General features: G+C 35.8%; 1 protein-coding gene across 1 annotated transcript in view; it reads left to right on the top strand.

Moving 5' to 3' along the window:
- Positions 1 to 690: 690 nt before the first annotated feature.
- The window catches only part of LOC132184059 (endochitinase EP3-like), a gene marked incomplete in the record, with an annotated part of 32169 nt that continues 12104 nt past the window's right edge, over positions 691 to 20755 (top strand). The window contains 2 exon segments of the mRNA XM_059597543.1: positions 691 to 1138; positions 1936 to 2388. Coding sequence (XP_059453526.1) covers positions 730 to 1138; positions 1936 to 2327 — 801 coding nt within the window.

Raw genomic sequence — 20755 nt, forward strand, 5'->3', positions numbered from 1 at the left:
ATAAAGTCGCCCCTAATAAGTCGCCCCTGATGAGTCAGTTTCTTGTAGTGATATTAGAAAGTCAAATTGTAAGAACAAGACCAGTACTATACACGCTCTCTAGAAGCCATGAAGAAATGTAGTGTAGGGTTCGTTTTCTCACCATATGTTCCATTTTGAAATATTTAAATTTTTTGTATTGAAAAGTGAAAAAATTTTGTTTTTGTAATATTTTTTTTATTTGAATAATAATAAAAATTAAATAATGTGGCATAAAAAGTGAAAAAAAAAAGAAAGAATATTTTATGTTGATTTTTTTAGAAAAATCACAAAATAGTTTGCCAAACACCTTTTTAACCAAAAAAAAAAAAAAACAAACGATATGATTAACAAATAATCCGACACTCGAAAATATTTTGACTTACGTCGCATCACAATTTAAAGGTAAGGAACACGGTCTGAATTAAGGAAGGAACCCAGTATGCAGCGAATGGAGACCACCAAATAATTAACGTTTGAAAATTATATATATGACCAAATGCACATGTAAACAAACACCCAATTCAATTCTCCCATATACTAAAACGTCAAATTGGAACACCGTCAAGACGCGTACTAGACACGCCCTCTAGATGTTGAAATAGTCCAAGCTATGTTGCATTATAAATATCCGATGCGTGCTCAACTTTGTTTTTCATCACACAGTTATCTTCTTCATTCATTCATTGTTCACAGCAACAATATCCCAAGATGGCTGCACTTTGCGTGAAACAAAATCTTCTAACACTTGTTGCAGTCGCATTAATCTTAGCAGGATATGTGAAGGCTCAAAGTTGTGGATGTGCTGCAAACGAATGCTGCAGCCAATATGGGTACTGTGGCACCACCAGTGAATACTGCGGCCAGGGGTGCAAAGAAGGCCCTTGTACTACTACACCTTCAAGTGGTGTTTCCGTGGGTGATATTGTGACGGATGATTTCTTTAACGGGATACTTAATCAGGCCAGTGGATCAGATTGTGCAGGGAAGAGCTTCTACACCAGGGCTGCATTCCTTGATGCTCTTAATTCCTACACTCAGTTTGGCACAACTGGGACTGCTGATGATTCTAAGCGTGAGATTGCAGCTTTCTTCGCCCATGTCACCCATGAGACTGGATGTAAGATCTTACTCCCTCTCTCTATATATAACTTATTCAATTCTGCACGTTTTCACTTCATTAAATTATTCTTCATGCACCCGAAACATTCCAATATCTTACAAGTAATACTATTTAGTAGAAACTCTTATACGAATTTTATACAACAAAATGGGATGACATGTCAGCCCTTATTTTTTTCTTTTTCACAAATAGTGTTGATCGAATGATTGATTTTTACTGTCACGTCATTCTAGCTGTATTACAGTCATATAACAATTTACGAAATAGCATTACTCATATCTAATATGATAGTAATGTTGTTTAATAGATTGTTATACAATTGCCATACAACTTGATGTTATAGCACTGGAAATCAACCTTTGAATCATAACTAAAAAACCAAAAAGAACAAAAGACTCTTTTCAGTGCGATGTCATCTGAGTTGTTAGGCTAAACAGCATTACTAATCTCTTATTCGTTGATGTCACTTTAAACGAAATTAGATTGCATCTCTAATTCATAATAATATACCTTATTTCATAACAACTAACAAAGAAATGAGGTTATTTCGTTATGATCAGAGAAACATATAAACTATATCACTGCATAGGCGATTAGTTTTTTATATATTGTTGCAGCACTACATATATAATCTAACATATATGATTTATTTAATTGGAATGAAAACGTTTATGTACATAAATTATAACCGAGTTATATATTTGCAAAAGATTTTAATGGGATGTGCATCTTTAGCTATATATTACACTGTAAAAAGAAGCACATATTGAAGCAAATTGTTTGTGTTTGGGCAGCTCTCTGCCACATAGAAGAGACAGATGGTGCTTCCAGGGACTACTGTGGCGAGAGTAACACACAGTATCCATGCAACCCAGACAAAAATTACTTTGGTCGTGGACCACTTCAGCTAACCTGGAATTACAACTATGGAGCAGCCGGAAATAGCATTGGGTTCGACGGATTAAACGCTCCTGAAACAGTGGCCACAGATGTCGTTGTTTCATTTAAGACAGCCTTGTGGTTTTGGATGAACAATGTTCACTCGGTTCTAAGCCAAGGATTTGGGGCAACAATTCGGGTGATTAATGGTGCAGTTGAATGTGATGGTAAAGAGCCTGAATTGTTGTATTACAATCAATACTGTAGCCAATTGGGTGTTGCTCCCGGTGATAATCTCAGTTGCTAGGATTCTTAACCTCTCTTTAATTTCTTGGATACAAAGAAATAAAGAATGTCAAATAAATTAGGTGAATGAGAACTATCTCTTCTTGTATTGCCCATAAGTCTTTGTGGGCATTTGATGGCCTCATTAATTCTAATTTGCTGTTTGCTTTCTATGGTCATCCATCAATTTTGGCTCTATAAAGTCTTTGTAGCTAGATATGATTGTGTTTTTCAAAACTTAAATTTATCACATCTTCAATCATGTTGTGCCACATCATGTTGTAAAAGTTTTTTTGTAAAATTTGTTTGTAAGCCTAGCATTCCTCCAATTAAAAAGCATGTCTCAACATATATATGTAGTTTATTTTTTGGGAAAAATGCACAATAAGTCCATGTGGTTTACCTGATTTGTAATTAACTCTTTGTGATATCAAAATGAACTCAAATGTCCCTGAGGTATGCCAAAAAAATAATTTACTCCCTACAGTTAAATTCCTTGAACTGACTTAACAGATTATGATAGCATGAACCGTTAGAGCCAATTAAATCAGTGTTAAAAGTATATATATTGAGTTTATGGTTGCATTTGGAAATTAATTGGAATGTTATATTAACATCTTAAAATATGTAAGCGCTTCCAAGCTAACAGTTAAATTCCTTTCTTGCTCAATTTATACACTCTTAATTATTAGGAAAGGGGGAAAATTAATAATTAATAACTAAAAAAGAAGTTCGATATGCACTGCATGCCTTCATATTTGATTTTTTTTTTTTTTTAGAAAAGTTTATATACCCCCCTCAAACAAGAACCCAATTGACAATGTCACTCTTAAACTTTCAATTAAGACAATGTCCCCACCACCCCCTAAAAAAAATAAAAAAACTACCAAAAATTGTCAATGTTTTCCTAATAACGAAAATACCCTTAATAAAATAAACTTCCATCTTGGGATATGGATCAATGAAGAAGATGATTGTGTGATGGAAAGCAAAGTTGATCGAGCCTCTCATATTTATAATACAACATAAGGTGAGAAAACAAACCCAATAGTCTATAGTCTAGATGATGACTTCTTGAGGGCGCGTCTAGTACGTGTCTGGCTTTTTGTTCTCTTAACTTGTATATTGGGTCATAGATTTGACTATTGACAAATAGAACAACTGTCTTTCTGTTTTGTTGTTGAATAGGGTAACTTGTACGTTGGGTCATATTAGTGTGTTTAATTAATAAGAAAAATGCTTCATTTTTTCCCCAATCTCTCCTATTCTTTACAACACATCTCGTTTAGTAAAGAATTTTGTTGCGGAAAAAATGAGTAAAGTTGAGTTAAGTTGGTTACTAAACGGATCATATTATAAATTTTTAAACGTTAATTTGGTGGTGCGACTCTTGTGTTCGCTGCATATTGTTATTTCTACATTGGGTCATTATTCACCAGACCAATGTGTAAGGCTTTTGCAATCAAAACTTGGAAATTGCATTGTCCCACCAACGGTAATTAATTACATTGCTAAGCCGGAGAAAGTAAAAAATTTAGGGTTAAATACTATTCCAATACTTGTAGTTCACACTAAAATCAAATAGACACATGAGTTTTCAAAAATATCACAAATGGTACCTGTAGTAAGCAAATAAATCCACTTGGTACCTCTGTCAAGATTTCGTAAAATTTTTTAACGGAACATTACGTCACCCTTACACGTGCGCGCCACGTGGCGTGGTACCTAAGTGTTTTGGAGGCGGGTCATATTTTAAAAAAAAAAAAAAAAAAAAAAAAAAAAAAATTCAAAAACAAAAAACAACCAAAAAAAAAGAAAAAAAGAAAAGAAGACGCATGCCAGACCACCCCCTATTGGATGGTTCGGCCACCAAGCGTGCGTCTTCTTTTCTTTTTTTTTTTTCTTTTTTTTTTTGGCTTACCACAGGTACCATTTGCGATATTTTTAAAAACTCAGGTGACTATTTAGTTTTTGTGCTAACCACATATATTAGAATAGTATTTAACCCAAAAATTTAATCGAATCCTAAAGGGGAGCGCTTGGTGTATTGTTAATAGGATTTGGGTTAAGTGCCATTAAAAGAATTATAAAATATGTGTTGTGATTTTTGATAATGGTTTAAATTTTATTTCACTTTTTTTTTCCATAAAAAATTAAAATTAAATAATAACACTTTAAAAAAAAAAACCACACCACGTAACATTAGCTAGGTGCAACTGAAAGATTAAATCACATAAAAAAGATCAAAATTGATTAAATCAAATTAATTACTTGTCACAATCCTGCACCTTTCCATGCCAATACTACGTAACCGACGCGGCAAGACACTCGATCGTATTTTGGGCGGCACGACTTTGAAAACTCCCCGTCATCAACCTTTTGTTTTTCTCTTTTTGAAATGAAACTTCATGTATTAATTGAAACTTTGCTTAGCGAAAACAAAAGGATGGATACACGGAGGATAATCAGCCTCCCACAAATGCTCTCCTTGTAATGATAAAGCTAGTTTTGCAATTCTATGGGCCATCTCATTGGCATTCCGAGAAATGTGCTCCATTCTCCACTCTCTGATATTTTCTAGCTGGTGCTTAACATCTTGAATAATTGTCCCGTACTTGCCCCACCAACTTTCTGATTGTAAACTTAAACACGTGAAGACCGGGACATAGATTTTAATGAACAAAATTTTCTTTTAAATTGGGTGGAAAGAATTTCCTTCAATAAAAATAATATGTGTTATTCAAATATATGATATGTACATATTTTTTTAATAGCGAGGATAAATTTAAAATAAATTTTATTAAAAATTTATGTGCATCATATTATTAAAAAAATTGAAATTATAGATTAGCTTGAAATAAATTCTTCCAACCTAACCTAGGTTGTAGAAAAACTCTATCCCATTTTAATATGCTAGGTGTGGGTTCGAGAACCAACTGACCAACTTGTGCTTGGTTTTGCTTCTACCGATAATACTTTATTTTACTGAAAAAAAAAAAAAAAAGTAAATGCTAGGGTAAATTTCACATATAAATATACCCTTTCAAACTAACATTCAATTGATAATGTCCTCTTCAAACTTTGAATTAAGACAATGTATCTCTCAAATTATGACTTAATTGACAATGTGGCTCCCAATACCAGCAAATAGACAAAAATAACCCTAATTTTTTTTTCTAATAAGACAAAAATATCCATTTAAATTTAAAAACAAAAAACAAAAACTGAAACTGGAAAAAAAAAATATAATAATAATAATAATTAAAAATGAAAAATGAAAATACCAGCAAATTGTTCTCCCTCTTCAAGCTTAACAGGGATTTCTTTCAAGCTTAATTTTTGCCAGGTTCCATTGATATATAGCAGGGTCTTTATGAATACTTGCTTGAGCAGGGTCTTTATGACCCTGGCTAGGCGAGCAACAACGAATTTGCTCATAGTTCTGTGTGTTAAGAAAGGAGATATAAGGACATTGAGAGCATAGTGTTGAGGAAGGAAATATCAGCAACGGTCATAAATTAATTGAGAAAATAAAATCTCAGATTTGCAACGTTAACATTCCATCTACGTGAACGATTTCATTGTATAGAAGATCACAACATCAATTCTTAACGGCTATGTAAACCAAATTTTCTGTGTAAATACATTCTCATGTAAATCGATTATCATCAAGTAAATATAAAACTAGTTTCTTATATTGGGTTTTTTTCATGGTATCAGAGAATAGTATTGATTATGAGAGAATGCAAAAACTCTATTTCTGTAATTGAAAAACGGAGTCTCGTTTTTTTTCTTACCTGCTGTACTTAATTATTTTCTCTGTTGCAATGTCTCGAAAATATCTTGCCCAATTACTTTGGGTACTAGTCTCACTCGTTTTCGCCAGTTAGAAAACGTTTGGGCTACTTCGACTCCTCAGTGGTCCTTGTTGCTCAGAGGCCACCATTTTCAGCATCACGATAGCGACCCAGTGGTGGTCATTTGGTCAAAGGTCACCAATTCACGCCCCAAGGTTTTTCCTATACTAATCCTTGCTCAGAGGTCCTCCCCGCTCTAACCCGCACTCAACCCGTGCTTATTGGTGTTGCGGCAGTCGGTCCTCCCACTCCCGTCGCACACCCATGTCGTAGCCACCGACCCACAATCAGAATTTCTCTTCTATTTTTCTTGGCCTGTTCTGGTCTGCCAGTTCAAATTCACCCGAATTTCACCTTCGCTTGAGCATGTTTTGTTGACTTCTTTGTGCATTCTGTAACCGCACCAAAGAGGAAGGAGATCCCCTTCTTTCAGCTTTTAGGTAAATTCTTGCTTTATCCTTTTTTTTTTTTTTTTTAGCTTTCTTTTGGTTGGATCAGACCTATCTCGTAAGTGGAACCATTTACCCATTTATTTACTAAGCCCAAAACTAGTAGCTTCTTATTTCGTTTTTTTTTTTTTTTTCCTTTTTTGTCCAAGCCCATTTATTATTTATAGAAGCCCACAATCCAATTTGTCTCCGTATTATACTACATGTAGTTTAGGCTGGTTACACATCACCCTAAGCTACAAGTAGTTTAGTGTCACAAAAATAAAAAATAAAAAATTTTACCTTTTTGGTCCAAGCCCATTTATTATCTATAGAAGCCCACAATCCAATTTGTCTTCGTATTATACTACATGTAGTTTAGGCTGGTTACACATCACCCTAAGCTACAAGTAGTTTAGTGTCAAAAAAAAAAAAAAAAAAAAAAGTCATGGTCGAAACTACAACTCACACTGGCTCTACAGTGTCTACACCTCCTTGCCAAGATCCCAATCATCATCTATACCTCTACCATTCCGATGACCCTGGTGTGGTATTTGCATCTCAATCTTTTAATGGAGACAATTATCAAACTTGGAGTCGGGCAATCATTATGGCTCTCAGTGCCAAGAACAAGCTTGGATTTATTGACGGGACTATCTCTCCACAAGTAGCCTCCTCCGACGATTTTCCACAATGGAGCCGTTGCAACAATATTGTAAAATCTTGGTTATTAAATTCCATTTCTAATGACATTTGGACTAGTCTTATTTATTGCAACCTTGCGAATGACATTTGGTCAGATATTAAAGAGCGATTTTCTCAAGTGAATGGTCCTCGCGTGTTTCAACTCGAGCAAGATATTCACACCCTTTTTCAAGGAACCATGCCTATTGCCACATACTTCACAAAACTCAAAGGGTTATGGGATGAACTATCAGCACTTCAACCCAACTCCCCTTGCACCTGTGGTGCGCTAAAAGAGGGCCTCAAACCACAGCAATGTCAGTATACTATCAAGTTCCTCATGGGTCTCAATGAGTCATATGCAGCTATTAGGGGACATATCCTCTTGATAGAACCATTGCCTTTAGTGAGTCGTGCATATGCCTTGGTCCTTCAAGAGGAATGCCAACGTAGCATCATCATCCCACCCACCATTGAGGGCATTGCCCTGGCTGCAAAAGGCAATCTACCACCACGGAAAGACAATCGATCTGGTTTTCAGAAGAAGGAAAGACCAAAGTGCACTTATTGTGGTCGTGATGGTCATACTACCAAGCGGTGCTACCAACTTAACGGATTCCCTCCTACTCGTCGCAAGATTGACTCTGACTCAGGCTCTAGCCTTAAGCCCTGTGCTCATCAGGTTTCCACTACCAGCAGTTTTACTTTTACACTTGATCAATACCAATAGCTCCTTGCAATTTTGAATAACGTCACTCCATAACAGTCCATGGCCCACCAAGTAGGTAGTACCGAACCATCTCTCTTAGATATGTCTTATGTTTCATCTAATGATTCATTATAGATTCTTGATAGTGGTGCTACTGATCATATGGTCTATTCTCCCACTGCCTTGACCCAGTCATATCTTGTTCATGATAGTACTGTCCGATTACCTGATGGCTCATATGCTTCCGTAACTCACATTAGATCTGTGACTTTCTTCCTATCACTCATTCTTCATAATGTCCTTTGTATTCCTACTTTTCATTTTAACCTGATCTCTGTGCGTACACTATGTCGAACATTGCATTATCTCATTATTTTTTCTTTTGTTTTTGTTTCATCCAGGTCCTTCGCTCGATGAAGATGATTGGTCTGGGCACTGAGCGAGATGGCCTGTATTACTTCACTAACATGAGACCCTCACAGTGTCAGGTTGCAAAGTCAACCTCACAGCTTTGGCATCGCCAATTAGGTCACCTCTCCAATAAAGTTTTGTCATATCTTTCCAATAATGTATCTGAAATTTGTAATTCAAATTCAGAACAATGTTTTGTTTGTCCTCTAGCAAAGCAAACACGTATTATGTTTCCAACTAGTCATATTTCTTCTATTGCACCTGTTGCATTAATACATGTTGATATTTTGGGTGGTTACCGCACATCTTCCATTAATGGGGCACATTATTTTCTGACCATTGTTGATGACTACACCCAATGTACATGGGTATGTTTGATGCAACATAAATTTGAGGCTCGCTCTCTTTTGCAATCCTTCATTAACCTTGTCGAGAACCAATTCTAGACTACCATCAAAGTTATTCGTAGTGACAATGGCCACAAATTCACTATTCCATCCTTTTATTATGGCAAAGGAATCATCCATCAGACCAGTTGTGTCTCTACTCCCCAACAAAATGGAGTTGTTGAACGCAAGCATTGTCATCTTCTCAATATGTCCTGAACCTTACTCTTTCAAGCCCACTTACCACACGTTTCTGGGGAGACGCTATCCTCACTGCTACCTATTTGATCAATAGAATTCCTACCCCCCTCATATCTGGAAAATCTCCATATGAGAAGTTACACAATTCGAAACCTCAATACAATCACTTGCGAGTTTTCAATTGTTTATGCTTTGCTTCCACTCATTCACAAAATCCATCAAAATTTGACCCCCATGCCATACGATGTGTCTTCCCCGGTTATCCTTATGGTCAGAAAGGTTACCGTCTATATGATCTTGATCATCACAAAACCTTCATATCTCGTGATGTCCTTTTTTATGAAGATCATTTCCCTTTTACCAAATCTTCCCCTAAACAATCTCTACAGGTCTTACCTATCCCTTTTGACATTCCTGATAATGTCTCTACCCCTTTGTCACTTGCTGTTGAAGCTCAATGCCCCTTCCACCATCTAAACTGCCCTTTCTCCTTGTCCGATCACTCGGCGATCCACTCGGTCAACCCAACCACCTGCATACTTACGTGATTTTCATCTTGCACAGGCTTTGCCGTCTCGTCCCACTCAATCATCTAAATCAGCGTTGGTAAGTTCGTCAGGTAACCCTTACTCCCTTGATGCCTTTTTATCTTACACATTTCTCTCTAACCAACATCGTGCCTTTACGACTGTTATTTCCCTTGCACAAGAGCCAAAGTAGTTTTTGCAGGCCATGCAAGATTCCAAATGGCGTGATGCTATGCGTGCTGAGGTGGATGCTCTTAAGTCGACTCAGACATGGACTCTAACTCCTCTTCCACTCGAAAAGAAACCCATTGGTTGCAAATGGGTATACAAAATCAAATATCACCCAGATGGTTCGGTGGAACACTATAAAGCTTGCTTAGCTAAGGGTTACAACCAACAGCCAGGCCTTGATTATACAGAGACCTTTGCTTCTGTTGCTAAGATGGTAACTGTCCACTCTCTCCTTGCACTTGCTGCCTCATGCGGATGGCACTTGCATCAACTTGATGTAAACAATGCCTTCTTTCATGGTGACCTTCACGAAGAAGTCTACATGCACCTTCCTTCTGGTTCTGGACGAAAGAGGGAGACTAGATTTTGCAAACTCAATATATCCTTATATGAGCTTAAACAAGCTTCGAGACAATGGTATGCAAAACTCTCTTCCACCCTCATTAATGCAAGATATAAACAATCCAAGGCCGACTACTCACTATTCATCCGATCCCATGAAGGTAACTTCACAGCTATTCTCGTATATATAGACGATATTATATTGGCAGGCAATAACTTGGAGCAGATTCAGAAGCTTAAGAAACATTTGGGTGATCATTTCAAACTCAAAGATTTAGGCAACTTAAAGTATTTTTTGGGTATCGAAGTGGCTCGTTCAAAGAAAGGCATCTTTCTATCACAAAGAAAGTATGCACTTGAAGTACTTGAAGACACAGGCTTCCTCAGTGCCAAACCTAGCACTTTTCCCATGGAGCAAAATCTAGCACTCAGTAAACATGATGGAGACCTCATTGCGAATCCCTCGCCATATCGTTGACTAGTTGGTAAGTTGATTTATTTAACCATCACCAAACCAGATTTGGCATATGCAGTGCAGGTGTTGAGTCAGTTTATGGACAAGCCACGAACATCTCATTTAGATGCAGCACATAGAGTATTATGCTACATCAAGCAGTCTACAGCAGGACAAGGCATTCTCTTATCAACCACAAGCAACATTCAATTACATGCACATTGTGATGCAGATTGGGCACGATGCAGAGACACTCAAAGTTCAATCACTGGATATTGTATACTTCTTGGAAGCTCACCAATATCTTGGAAAACAAAGAAGCAAATAACAGTATCTCGTTCTTTAGCTGAAGCAGAATACAAAGCTATGGCCTCAACCTGCTGTGAAATTACCTAGTTAAAACAATTGTTTGCAAACCTCCATATCCCACATCCACAACCAGCAAAATTGTATTGCCACAATAATTAATTGGTATACAATATATAATTATATCTATGATTATAAGTATCCACATAATATGTAATTGAATGATAAAAGTTAATAATATGGTTATATCTTAAATGATCTTACCTGCATTGAATATCTTAAATGACCTAACAATTAATGATAGTTGAAACTTGAATAGACAATTTGAATTATTAATCATATGATTTAATCAAAATCATACCGATTCATATAATTCATATAATATATCATGACAATGTGGTTTGAATAATCCCAGATGAAATGATTAGCATTAGAAATTAAAAATTGACACTAACAAATTAACAATGCATGTAATGTCCTATTGTCACAACTTAAGTATTGATGTTGCCCTAAAAATTTCGAATTGATAGCATAAGATGATACAATATGACATAAGTCATAAGCATACAAATTCATATTAACACTAGAGATCGACTTAGTTCCAATGTTAATGTATGTTATAAACATATAAGTCCATATATATACTACAAAAAAAAAAAAAAAAAAAAGGTTTACTAACGCTTGGAATAGAGGCGCTTTAATAAAACATTCCTTTATATGGACATTTTATTGTGTAAACGACACAAAATGAAATTAGCAATGCCTAGCCAGAAAAACGTCCCCTTAATTCGGGACATTCCAATAGGGCATGCCCCAATTTAGTTCATTAAGTGTGCCTGGCTGGCAAGCGCCCTTAATTAGGGTTGTCTGCCAGCTAGGCGCCCTTAATTAAGTGCGCTTGGCTAGCAAACACCCCTAATTAACGGCGCTTGGCTAGCAAGCGCCCTTAATTCGGGACTCCTACTATCTAGGCGCCCTTAATTAGAGGCGTCTGCCAACTAGGCGCCCTTAATTAAGTGCAGCTAGCTGGCAGGCGCCCCTAATTAATGGCCCCTGGCTGGTAAGTGCGCTTAATTCAGGACACCTACTATCCAGGCGCCCTTAAGCGCCCCTAATGAAGGGTGCCTGGTTGGCAAGCGCCCTTAATTAGGGGTGTGCTTGCCAGCCAGGCACCCTTAATTAAGGGCGCTTGGATGGCAAGAGTCCTTAATTAGGGGCGCCTGCCAGCCAAGCACCCTTAAATAAGAGCGCCTAAATAGCAGGCGCACCAAAATTATTTTTAGTTATATAGGGGAACTAGCTGCTCAAACATTAAGTTGTATAAAAATAACTTAAACACAATAAAGGATAAAAGATAAAGGAAGAACAACATAAAATTTGAAATTCTAATGTTTGCTTATCTTTTATCCTTTAATGTTGGCTTATATAACTTAAACACAATAAAAATTATTTTATGTTGTTCTTCCTTTATCTTTTATCCTTTTATAGGGGAACTAGCTGCTTAAACACAATTCATTAGCGTTGACTTAAAAACATATATAGGATTGCAAAATATACATTTGCATCTATTTATATATAGGTGAGAATGGATTAACAAATGAAGATGAGCATGCAGCTGATGCAGAAGGCGATCATCGTGGATCATCACAAAGTATGTGTAGATCTTCATATCGTAGTTACTTGTAATATAATCTAATTATATATAGGTTTGCACTTTCAAAATAGTTAGATATAGGTTTGTAATTTAATTTAATTTTTTTTTTTTTTTATCATTTGCAGGTAATCGTTAAGTGATGTACGTATACTTGAGGTTGGGTGCATATTTGACGCCCTTGCTGTATGCATGCAACAAGATCTAGACAGTTAAAACACGGAAGTAAGTTTTGCTTTATGGGGCATAGGCGATTCTTGCCCATGGATCATGTGTGGAGGCGGAATAAAGGTACATTTGATGGTAACCAAGAACTAGAATGTGCCCCCAATGTGCCAGATGGAGATGAAATCCTAAAACAGTTAGAATTGATGGTATTTGGGGATGAGAGTACCGGTAAGTCAGTTAACTTTACTAATTCACATGCAAAGAGGAATAGGACTGATAATGTATTGTGGAAGAAGAAAAGTATTTTCTTTCGGTTGCCATACTGGAAGGATAATTTATTACGGCACAACCTTGATGTCATGCACATAGAGAAAAATGTGATGGACAATATAATTGGCACAATACTCGACATTAAGGGAAAAACGAAGGACAACCTTCAAGCCTGTAAAGACTTGCAAGAAATGGGTTTGAGACCAGTACTTCATCCTTTCACAGGTGATGATGGGAGAATGTATATGCCTCATGCTTGCCACACGATGTCGAAAGAGGATAAAACTAGTTTTCTAAAAGTGCTTCGAAAAATAAAGGTGCCAGACGGATATGCCTCGAACATTTTTCGATGTATAAAACTTAAGGACCGGACGATATCGAGTTTGAAGAGTTATGACAGTCACGTATTAATGCAACAGCTTCTCCCGATAACGTGGTTAGACCGCTAGTTGAGATGTCTGCATTTTTTAGGGGCATAGGTTCAATGGCGTTGACCCAAGAGGATATGGCCCAACTTGAGGCTGGCATCTATATCACTTAGTGCAAGATGGAACAGATATTCCCCATTAGTTTTTTCACCAGCATGGTGCATGTTGGGGTGCATGTTGTGCAAATTTATTTAACTCGCAAGTGCACGAATCAATTGTAGTTTAATGGATTGCAAGTGCGAGGTCGATACCACAGAGAATTGTATTTTTGAAAGAACAATTTATATCTAAACTAATTAAATCCTAATCTAGTTCCAAAAGGGTTTTGATTTTTGAGTTTTGAAAATTAATGGATAAACATAAACTAAATAAAATAAGTAAATCTAAGAATAAAGGTACTAAGGTTTGGGAATTCACACTCACCAAATCATAACAACATACTTTATGTTCATCAATATTAATCCGAAGTTCTCACAAATTAAATCATAGATATGTTTTACTATGCTTCAAAGAATTAATCAAAACCATCCCATGTATCCATTCATTGACCAAATCACAAAAGGAATCCAAATTCAATTGAAACACCAGATGTATCCGTAGAACAAATCACAAGGGATATCCAATTTTTATGAGTTAAAAGCCAAGCAATCAATCATATGAAATTATCTCAAATCATCACATGTATCCTTGAATCACAAGAGATATCCAAGAATCACTCCATACAATTGATTAGAAGTAAAACAATTGAAATATAAAACCCAATAAAATCAGAATAATAAAAACTTACATAAAAGTATTGATGTTCTTCATCGGTGAGGCTTCATCCCCAACCTTAGTTGGGAATTTAGCTCCACATAAAAATAAAATCTAAACCTAAACCTAAACCTAAAGAAAAACTAAACAAAAGAATTTTGCTCTCTGGGATTGTGTCTTTTCTTGAATGCAAAGAAGTCTATTTATAGGCTTAGGGAAGTCCTAGAAGCCCAAGTAAACTTAGATAATTCGGAGGTCTGTCTCCCAGTCAAAATAGAAGTCTGAAATCGGAATAGGATTCGTCCAGATTTGTGTCTTTTAATTGCGGGGCGATTTTGACATAGTAACTGTACGAATTACGAAAATCCTATTTCACAACAAATTGTAGTATTTTGAGCTAGCTTTCCAATGCCGTTTGAATCACTTCAATCCGATATTTGAGCGGAGAGTTATGGTCAAAATACTAAGACGTGTGCAGAATCTGAATTTGAATCCGATCCAAAATCTTATTCAATCTGAACTTTAATCTGATTTAACCTTTCCTTAGATTTGGTTAGACTTAACCACACAATCTAGGTCTTCTCAAAGTATGCTTTCTTCCAAACTTCGCATTTTTCCCTTTAAAGCTGCAGTTTTTCTTCAATGACCTACAAAACACTAAAAACACAAAACTAACACAAAATATTAAATAACGACACAGCTAAAGGATTAACTAATGTAAATAAAGGGGTCCAAATATGCAATATTTGGCACTTATCAAACACCCCCAAACTTACATTTTGCTAGTCCCTTAGCAAAACAAAACAAAAAATAAAATGAAAGCAAGAAACATAAATCCTCTTTCGTGGGAGAGACGATTGCATTTAGCATATGCAACAAGCCTTTTAAACCCCTAGGCATCCCTAGTGGACGAGTGAAGTCTCGTGAGGGCTTAACAGGAATGATACCCACAAACATTGTGCACTATGTTGTTAACAAGAAAGAAGTTTCACATAAACCATGGTTCTTATTCATGAGCAAACTTAAAAAGACAAACACCATCATAACAGTCAAAAGGAAATCCAAAATCAAATTACTCATAAATGGACAATTGAGACCTCATATGTTCTGAAATGTGTAAAGTGTAATTAGCATATAATCATGAAGCTTTCAGTTTAAACTCAAGATAAGTTCCATAAAATTTGTAAAAATCTCTATCAAATGATACAACCAAGGCAAGATATACATTTTTTTTTTTTTTTTTTATAGGCTCTGTAATGTCTAACTCCCTTAAGCTTTCTAATTGACTCATGTAACAAGTGTTAGGCCAATGACTCCCAAGCTAGGTGACTTTAGGGCACTAGATGTAGAACATCCCTAAGGGCTTATTAACTTAAGTCAAAAAGGCTACGAAGTCAGATTAGCCATATCATAAATCAACACTGAACTTCACACCTTTTGACGCGAACACTCAATGCTTAATGAGGCAAGAGGTCCGGTTACTCAGTGAAAAACTCAACATGATCTTTATTTTCTTTTTCCTTCTCTTTTTTATTTATTTTTTTCTTTTTATATCTTGCAAGCCAATGGTTATTCATCAATAGGTCATCCAACAAATCTCAAAGAGAACAAGCTTAAGCTCAAACATCATACCTCACAGAAAACATGCTAATGTGCTCATAAAAATTTATTTCAAAACAAGTGAAATCTCTTTTACCCAAAAATAAGTCAAAGGACTCAGACTTCTAATGACATAATGATGATGTTCAACCCTTTAAGCAAGCTAATGAAATGCAAATCACAGTTATAGTTTAACTCAAACTTGACAACAACATAGCACAATTTTTTTTTTTTTTTTTCAAATTTTTTAACACAAAATGATAAATAAAAATAAACAAATAAGAACAAAAATAAATAGACAAAGTGTTTTTCCATACCCCCAAACTTGAATTACACATTGCCCTCAATGTGTAGTATAGAAATACATTACCGGAAGTAAGGAAATCGGAGTGTGAACAAGGCTAGGGCGTCCCCCAAACTTAAACACCAAAACACCTGTCAATAAAAACTAACAGCAATATTTTTTTCATAGAAACAATATCAAAAGATTAATTGCTGTTAGAAACAAAAACAAATAAAATTAACATGTAATGAAAAAGGAAAGAAAGAATTTTTGGAGTGAAGTGCAGAAAATAAACTGGAGGAGAAAACTTTACAGTGCTTCCCCCTATCATGCGGATGTCCAACCAATCCCTTCCACCCCTTCTTCTTCAAAACTTCATACCCCTCTGAAGGATGTTTCGCCATCTTATGTAGAATTTCTTGCTTTGAAGGATCGTCTTAGGAAAGTGGTTCCTAGATTTGTGTGCTTGTGTGCACAAGTCCTTGAGTATCTTGACATAAGATGGCTCTTTGAGATATTTAGGCGCTGAAGCTTTGGGCTCTTGATGTGTCTCAAGAGGGACAGTGATGCAGGCAGGAGCTTCAGTACTCACTTCCATGTCACTGGGCAGATTAGGATCCATTGGGAGTTCACTATTTTCATGGTGCTCAACTTGCTCAGAGTGCTCAACTTGCTCATCCTTCTCTTCCTCCTCTTTGTTATCCACAATTTCCTCACTCTCAAGTGTGATGGTGACTTGGGCATGCTCATGATAAGAATTTTCAGAATCATCCTCATCCATCATGTAGTGCCTTTCAGCCATCAGCTGACTTTGAAGCTCTTCTTCCTCTATTCTGTTGAAGTCAGCAACTAGATGACCGATCTGTCCTTCTATCTTGGTCATGGCCTGCTTAAGTTCTTGTATGTCTCTACCATTAGCCATGTTGGAATTCTTCATCTCCTGTACGGCTTGATTGGTGAAACCTTTTAGCTCTTGTATATCTTGGGAATTGCTCAGGGTAGTATTCTTCATATCTTGCTTTATCTCTTGTATGTTCTTATCCATTGATTGCATGAATGCTTTCATCATGTCTTCCAGTGATGACTGTGGTGCAGGCACTTGAGTGGTAGACTGATAAATAGGAGGTTGAGCTTGATGATCGAACTGTGGATATTCTGAATGATGCAATTCATCAAATTGGTGAGCATAATTTCCTTGTAGCCTGAGCTGATCCTGAGAAATCATATTGGTTGCTCCAGTCCGGATTATAACAATTGAAATTTGAATCAAACCCCGGGCTAGAGAAACTGGTGTTCATTTGTTCATATGAAAAGTTAGATCTAGCTGCTCTGATTTGATCTAATTTGTCCCATAAGTCGTTGAGCTCAGTTCGCAGATCTGGACAATTGTTCTCCTCATGATAAGGATTGAAACAAAATGAACATGGTTTATTTGGGTAAAAATTTTGAGGGTAGTTGGTAGGAGCTGGTGTCCTACAACTAGGAGATGCATTAAAATCATTAAAATGAAAATTCATGCTTCCCCTCACTTTTTAGCATGCAGATATCCCACATAAAACATTAACCAATATATATATTTTTTTTTTAATTTTAATTTTTTTTTTAAAAAAAATAAAATAAACTAAAATAACAACTAACACAACAAAAAAAAAAATGAAAACTAAAATTTAAAAACTCACAAAAAGGACCAAAAATAAATTTTTGGCAAAGATCTACGGAACTGCTGCTTTTGCTATGAGTGCGCTTGATCGCACTGATGTGCGGAAGGTGCTGCGGCAGAACTGTAAAACAAGCCAAACAAAACAAAAAACAACAAGAACAATCTTTTTTTTTTTTTTATTAGTAACACGAATAAAACAAAACAAATTGCAGAAAAATAAAATCCTAATTATAACTAGTAGAAGAATAAAACTAATTTAGAAATAAATTGGTTTCAAAAATTGAACAATTCCCCGGCAACGGCGCCAAAAACTTGTTGTGCAAATTTATTTAACTCGCAAGTGCACGAATCAATTGTAGTTTAATGGATTGCAAGTGCGAGGTCGATCCCACAGAGAATTGTATTTTTGAAAGAACAATTTATATCTAAACTAATTAAATCCTAATCTAGTTCCAAAAGGGTTTTGATTTTTTGAGTTTTGAAAATTAAAGGATAAACATAAACTAAATAAAATAAGTAAATCTAAGGATAAAGGTACTAAGGTTTGGGAATTCACACTCACCAAATCATAACAACATACTTTATGTTCATCAATATTAATCCGAAGTTCTCACAAATTAAATCATAGATATGTTTTACTATGCTTCAAAGAATTAATCAAAACCATCCCATGTATCCATTCATTGACCAAATCACAAAAGGAATCCAAATTTAATTGAAACACCAGATGTATCCGTAGAACAAATCACAAGGGATATCCAATTTTTATGAGTTAAAAGCCAAGCAATCAATCATATGAAATTATCTCAAATCATCACATGTATCCTTAAATCACAAGAGATATCCAAGAATCACTCCATACAATTGATTAGAAGTAAAACAATTGAAATATAAAACTCAATAAAATCAGAATAATAAAAACTTACATAAAAGTATTGATGTTCTTCATTGGTGAGGCTTCATCCCCAACCTTAGTTGGGAATTTAGCTCCACATAAAAATAAAATCTAAACCTAAACCTAAACCTAAAGAAAAAACTAAACAAAAGAATTTTGCTCTCTGGGATTGTGTATCTTTTCTTGAATGCAAAGAAGTCTATTTATAGGCTTAGGGAAGTCCTAGAAGCCCAAGTAAACTTAGATAATTCGGAGGTCTGTCTCACAGTCAAAATAGAAGTCTGAAATCGGAATAGGATTCGTCCAGATTTGTGTCCTTTAATTGCGGGGCAATTTTGACATAGTAAATGTACGAATTACGAAAATCTTATTTCGCAAGAAATTATTTTGAGCTAGCTTTCCAATGCCGTTTGAATCACTTCAATCCGATATTTGAACGGAGAGTTATGGTCAAAATACTAAGACGTGTGCAGAATCTGAATTTGAATCCGATCCGAAATCTTATCCAATCTGAACTTTAATCTGATTTAACCTTTCCTTAGATTTGGTTAGACTTAACCACACAATCTAGGTCTTCTCAAAGTATGCTTTCTTCCAAACTTCGCATTTTTTCCTTTAAAGCTGCAGTTTTTCTTCAATGACCTACAAAACACTAAAAACACAAAACTAATACAAAATATTAAATAACGACACAGCTAAAGGATTAACTAATGTAAATAAAAGGGGTCCAAATATGCAATATTTGGCACTTATCAGTGCATCTTGTCTATGAATGCCGACTCGGTGTACCGGTACAGTATAGGTGGATGTATCCGGGAGAGAGGTAACATTTTCCATAAAAAATTAAAACTAAAATTTCGTTGCCATTTATTTATTCAAAAATAATTATTAGATATAATCATTGACTAGTTTTGATATGTTGGAGCCTCGGTGTAACATCCCCAGCCCGTTAAGGTTAGGTTTGTTAATGATTTTCTTACTCGCAAAGATCTATAAGGTTTATCAACTAACAATACTAGTATAACAATGAATGCATGAAAGTCTAGAATATCATGTCTAAAGATAATAACTAAACTGAAATATTCTTGTTTAACAGAAATATGTCTCACAACGAGATAGAGATCCTTATTAAAATAAATCTATCAATCTCTGAAAGAAAATTGTGCCAACGCACTTATTAACTTGACTAATATGAAATCATAAGAAATCCTAAATACGCCCGCCCCCATTCCGGCCTCCTAGTGCAGCCTGGTCACCACCTCAAACAAGAAATAAAAACTGATGAGCCCAAAGGGGGCCCAGTAAGTGAAATCCACAACCATGAGCAGTTTTACTCCTTGTCTCGTTTTGAAAAATGGAACTTATAACTACATATGTTCCCAGTATATTTTTAAAGAAAACAGAAAGCAAATAAAATATATTATCATCAATAAAGTTTATGATAATCTTTATCTCATATTAGGGCCCATGTATACTGTTACCCCCGTATACTAGGGTTGCGCGGTCCTTGCGACCTGGGATGAGATACTGTGGCCGCAGCCCCGTCCCCTGGCCAGCCGATTAACTCTGGGTGCACTCAGCATGGCAAAAAAAAACAACTATGATGGAACCACCTTCTGGCAGAGCCTCTTTCAGCGGTTGCGCCTCCATCCTTAGCATCGGTACTGTGCTTCTCTCTTGTTTCTCTTGGGGCCAAAAATACACTCCTCCCTACATGTGCCCTCATTTTATAACACTCTTTTCTCATTTCTCGTACTTCTCTAGGGCAACATGTAGGAGGGTTTATCATCATTTTCTCAAAATCTCTTATAAACATCATTATTTTCACAAAGTTTATTTTTCTCAAACTTGTCATACATACAGCATAATTTTATAATATAAACAAAATAATCATCTGCAGTTTGAAACAAAATTTGCATAAATAGCATGACATGATAATTTTTCTGGAAGGGATATTAAATTCACTTACCTCTTGACTGCAGTAAAAATTTCCTCTGACTGCTAACTAATCTCCTGAAGGAAATACAGACACATTACTACCCTCATACATGTCACAACCAAAACATTCTACTACTATTATGAGTTGGCTTGCTAATCAATTGAGAATGAACTTACTTAGGTATTTAGGTACGTCTTCTCATAAAATTTCCAGAATTTATTTTATTTAGTATTACTCCTTTATATATATACTTTAAGTTCTTCCATAC

Source organism: Corylus avellana, chromosome ca1 (assembly GCF_901000735.1).
Source record: "Corylus avellana chromosome ca1, CavTom2PMs-1.0".
Classification (NCBI taxonomy): domain Eukaryota; kingdom Viridiplantae; phylum Streptophyta; class Magnoliopsida; order Fagales; family Betulaceae; genus Corylus; species Corylus avellana.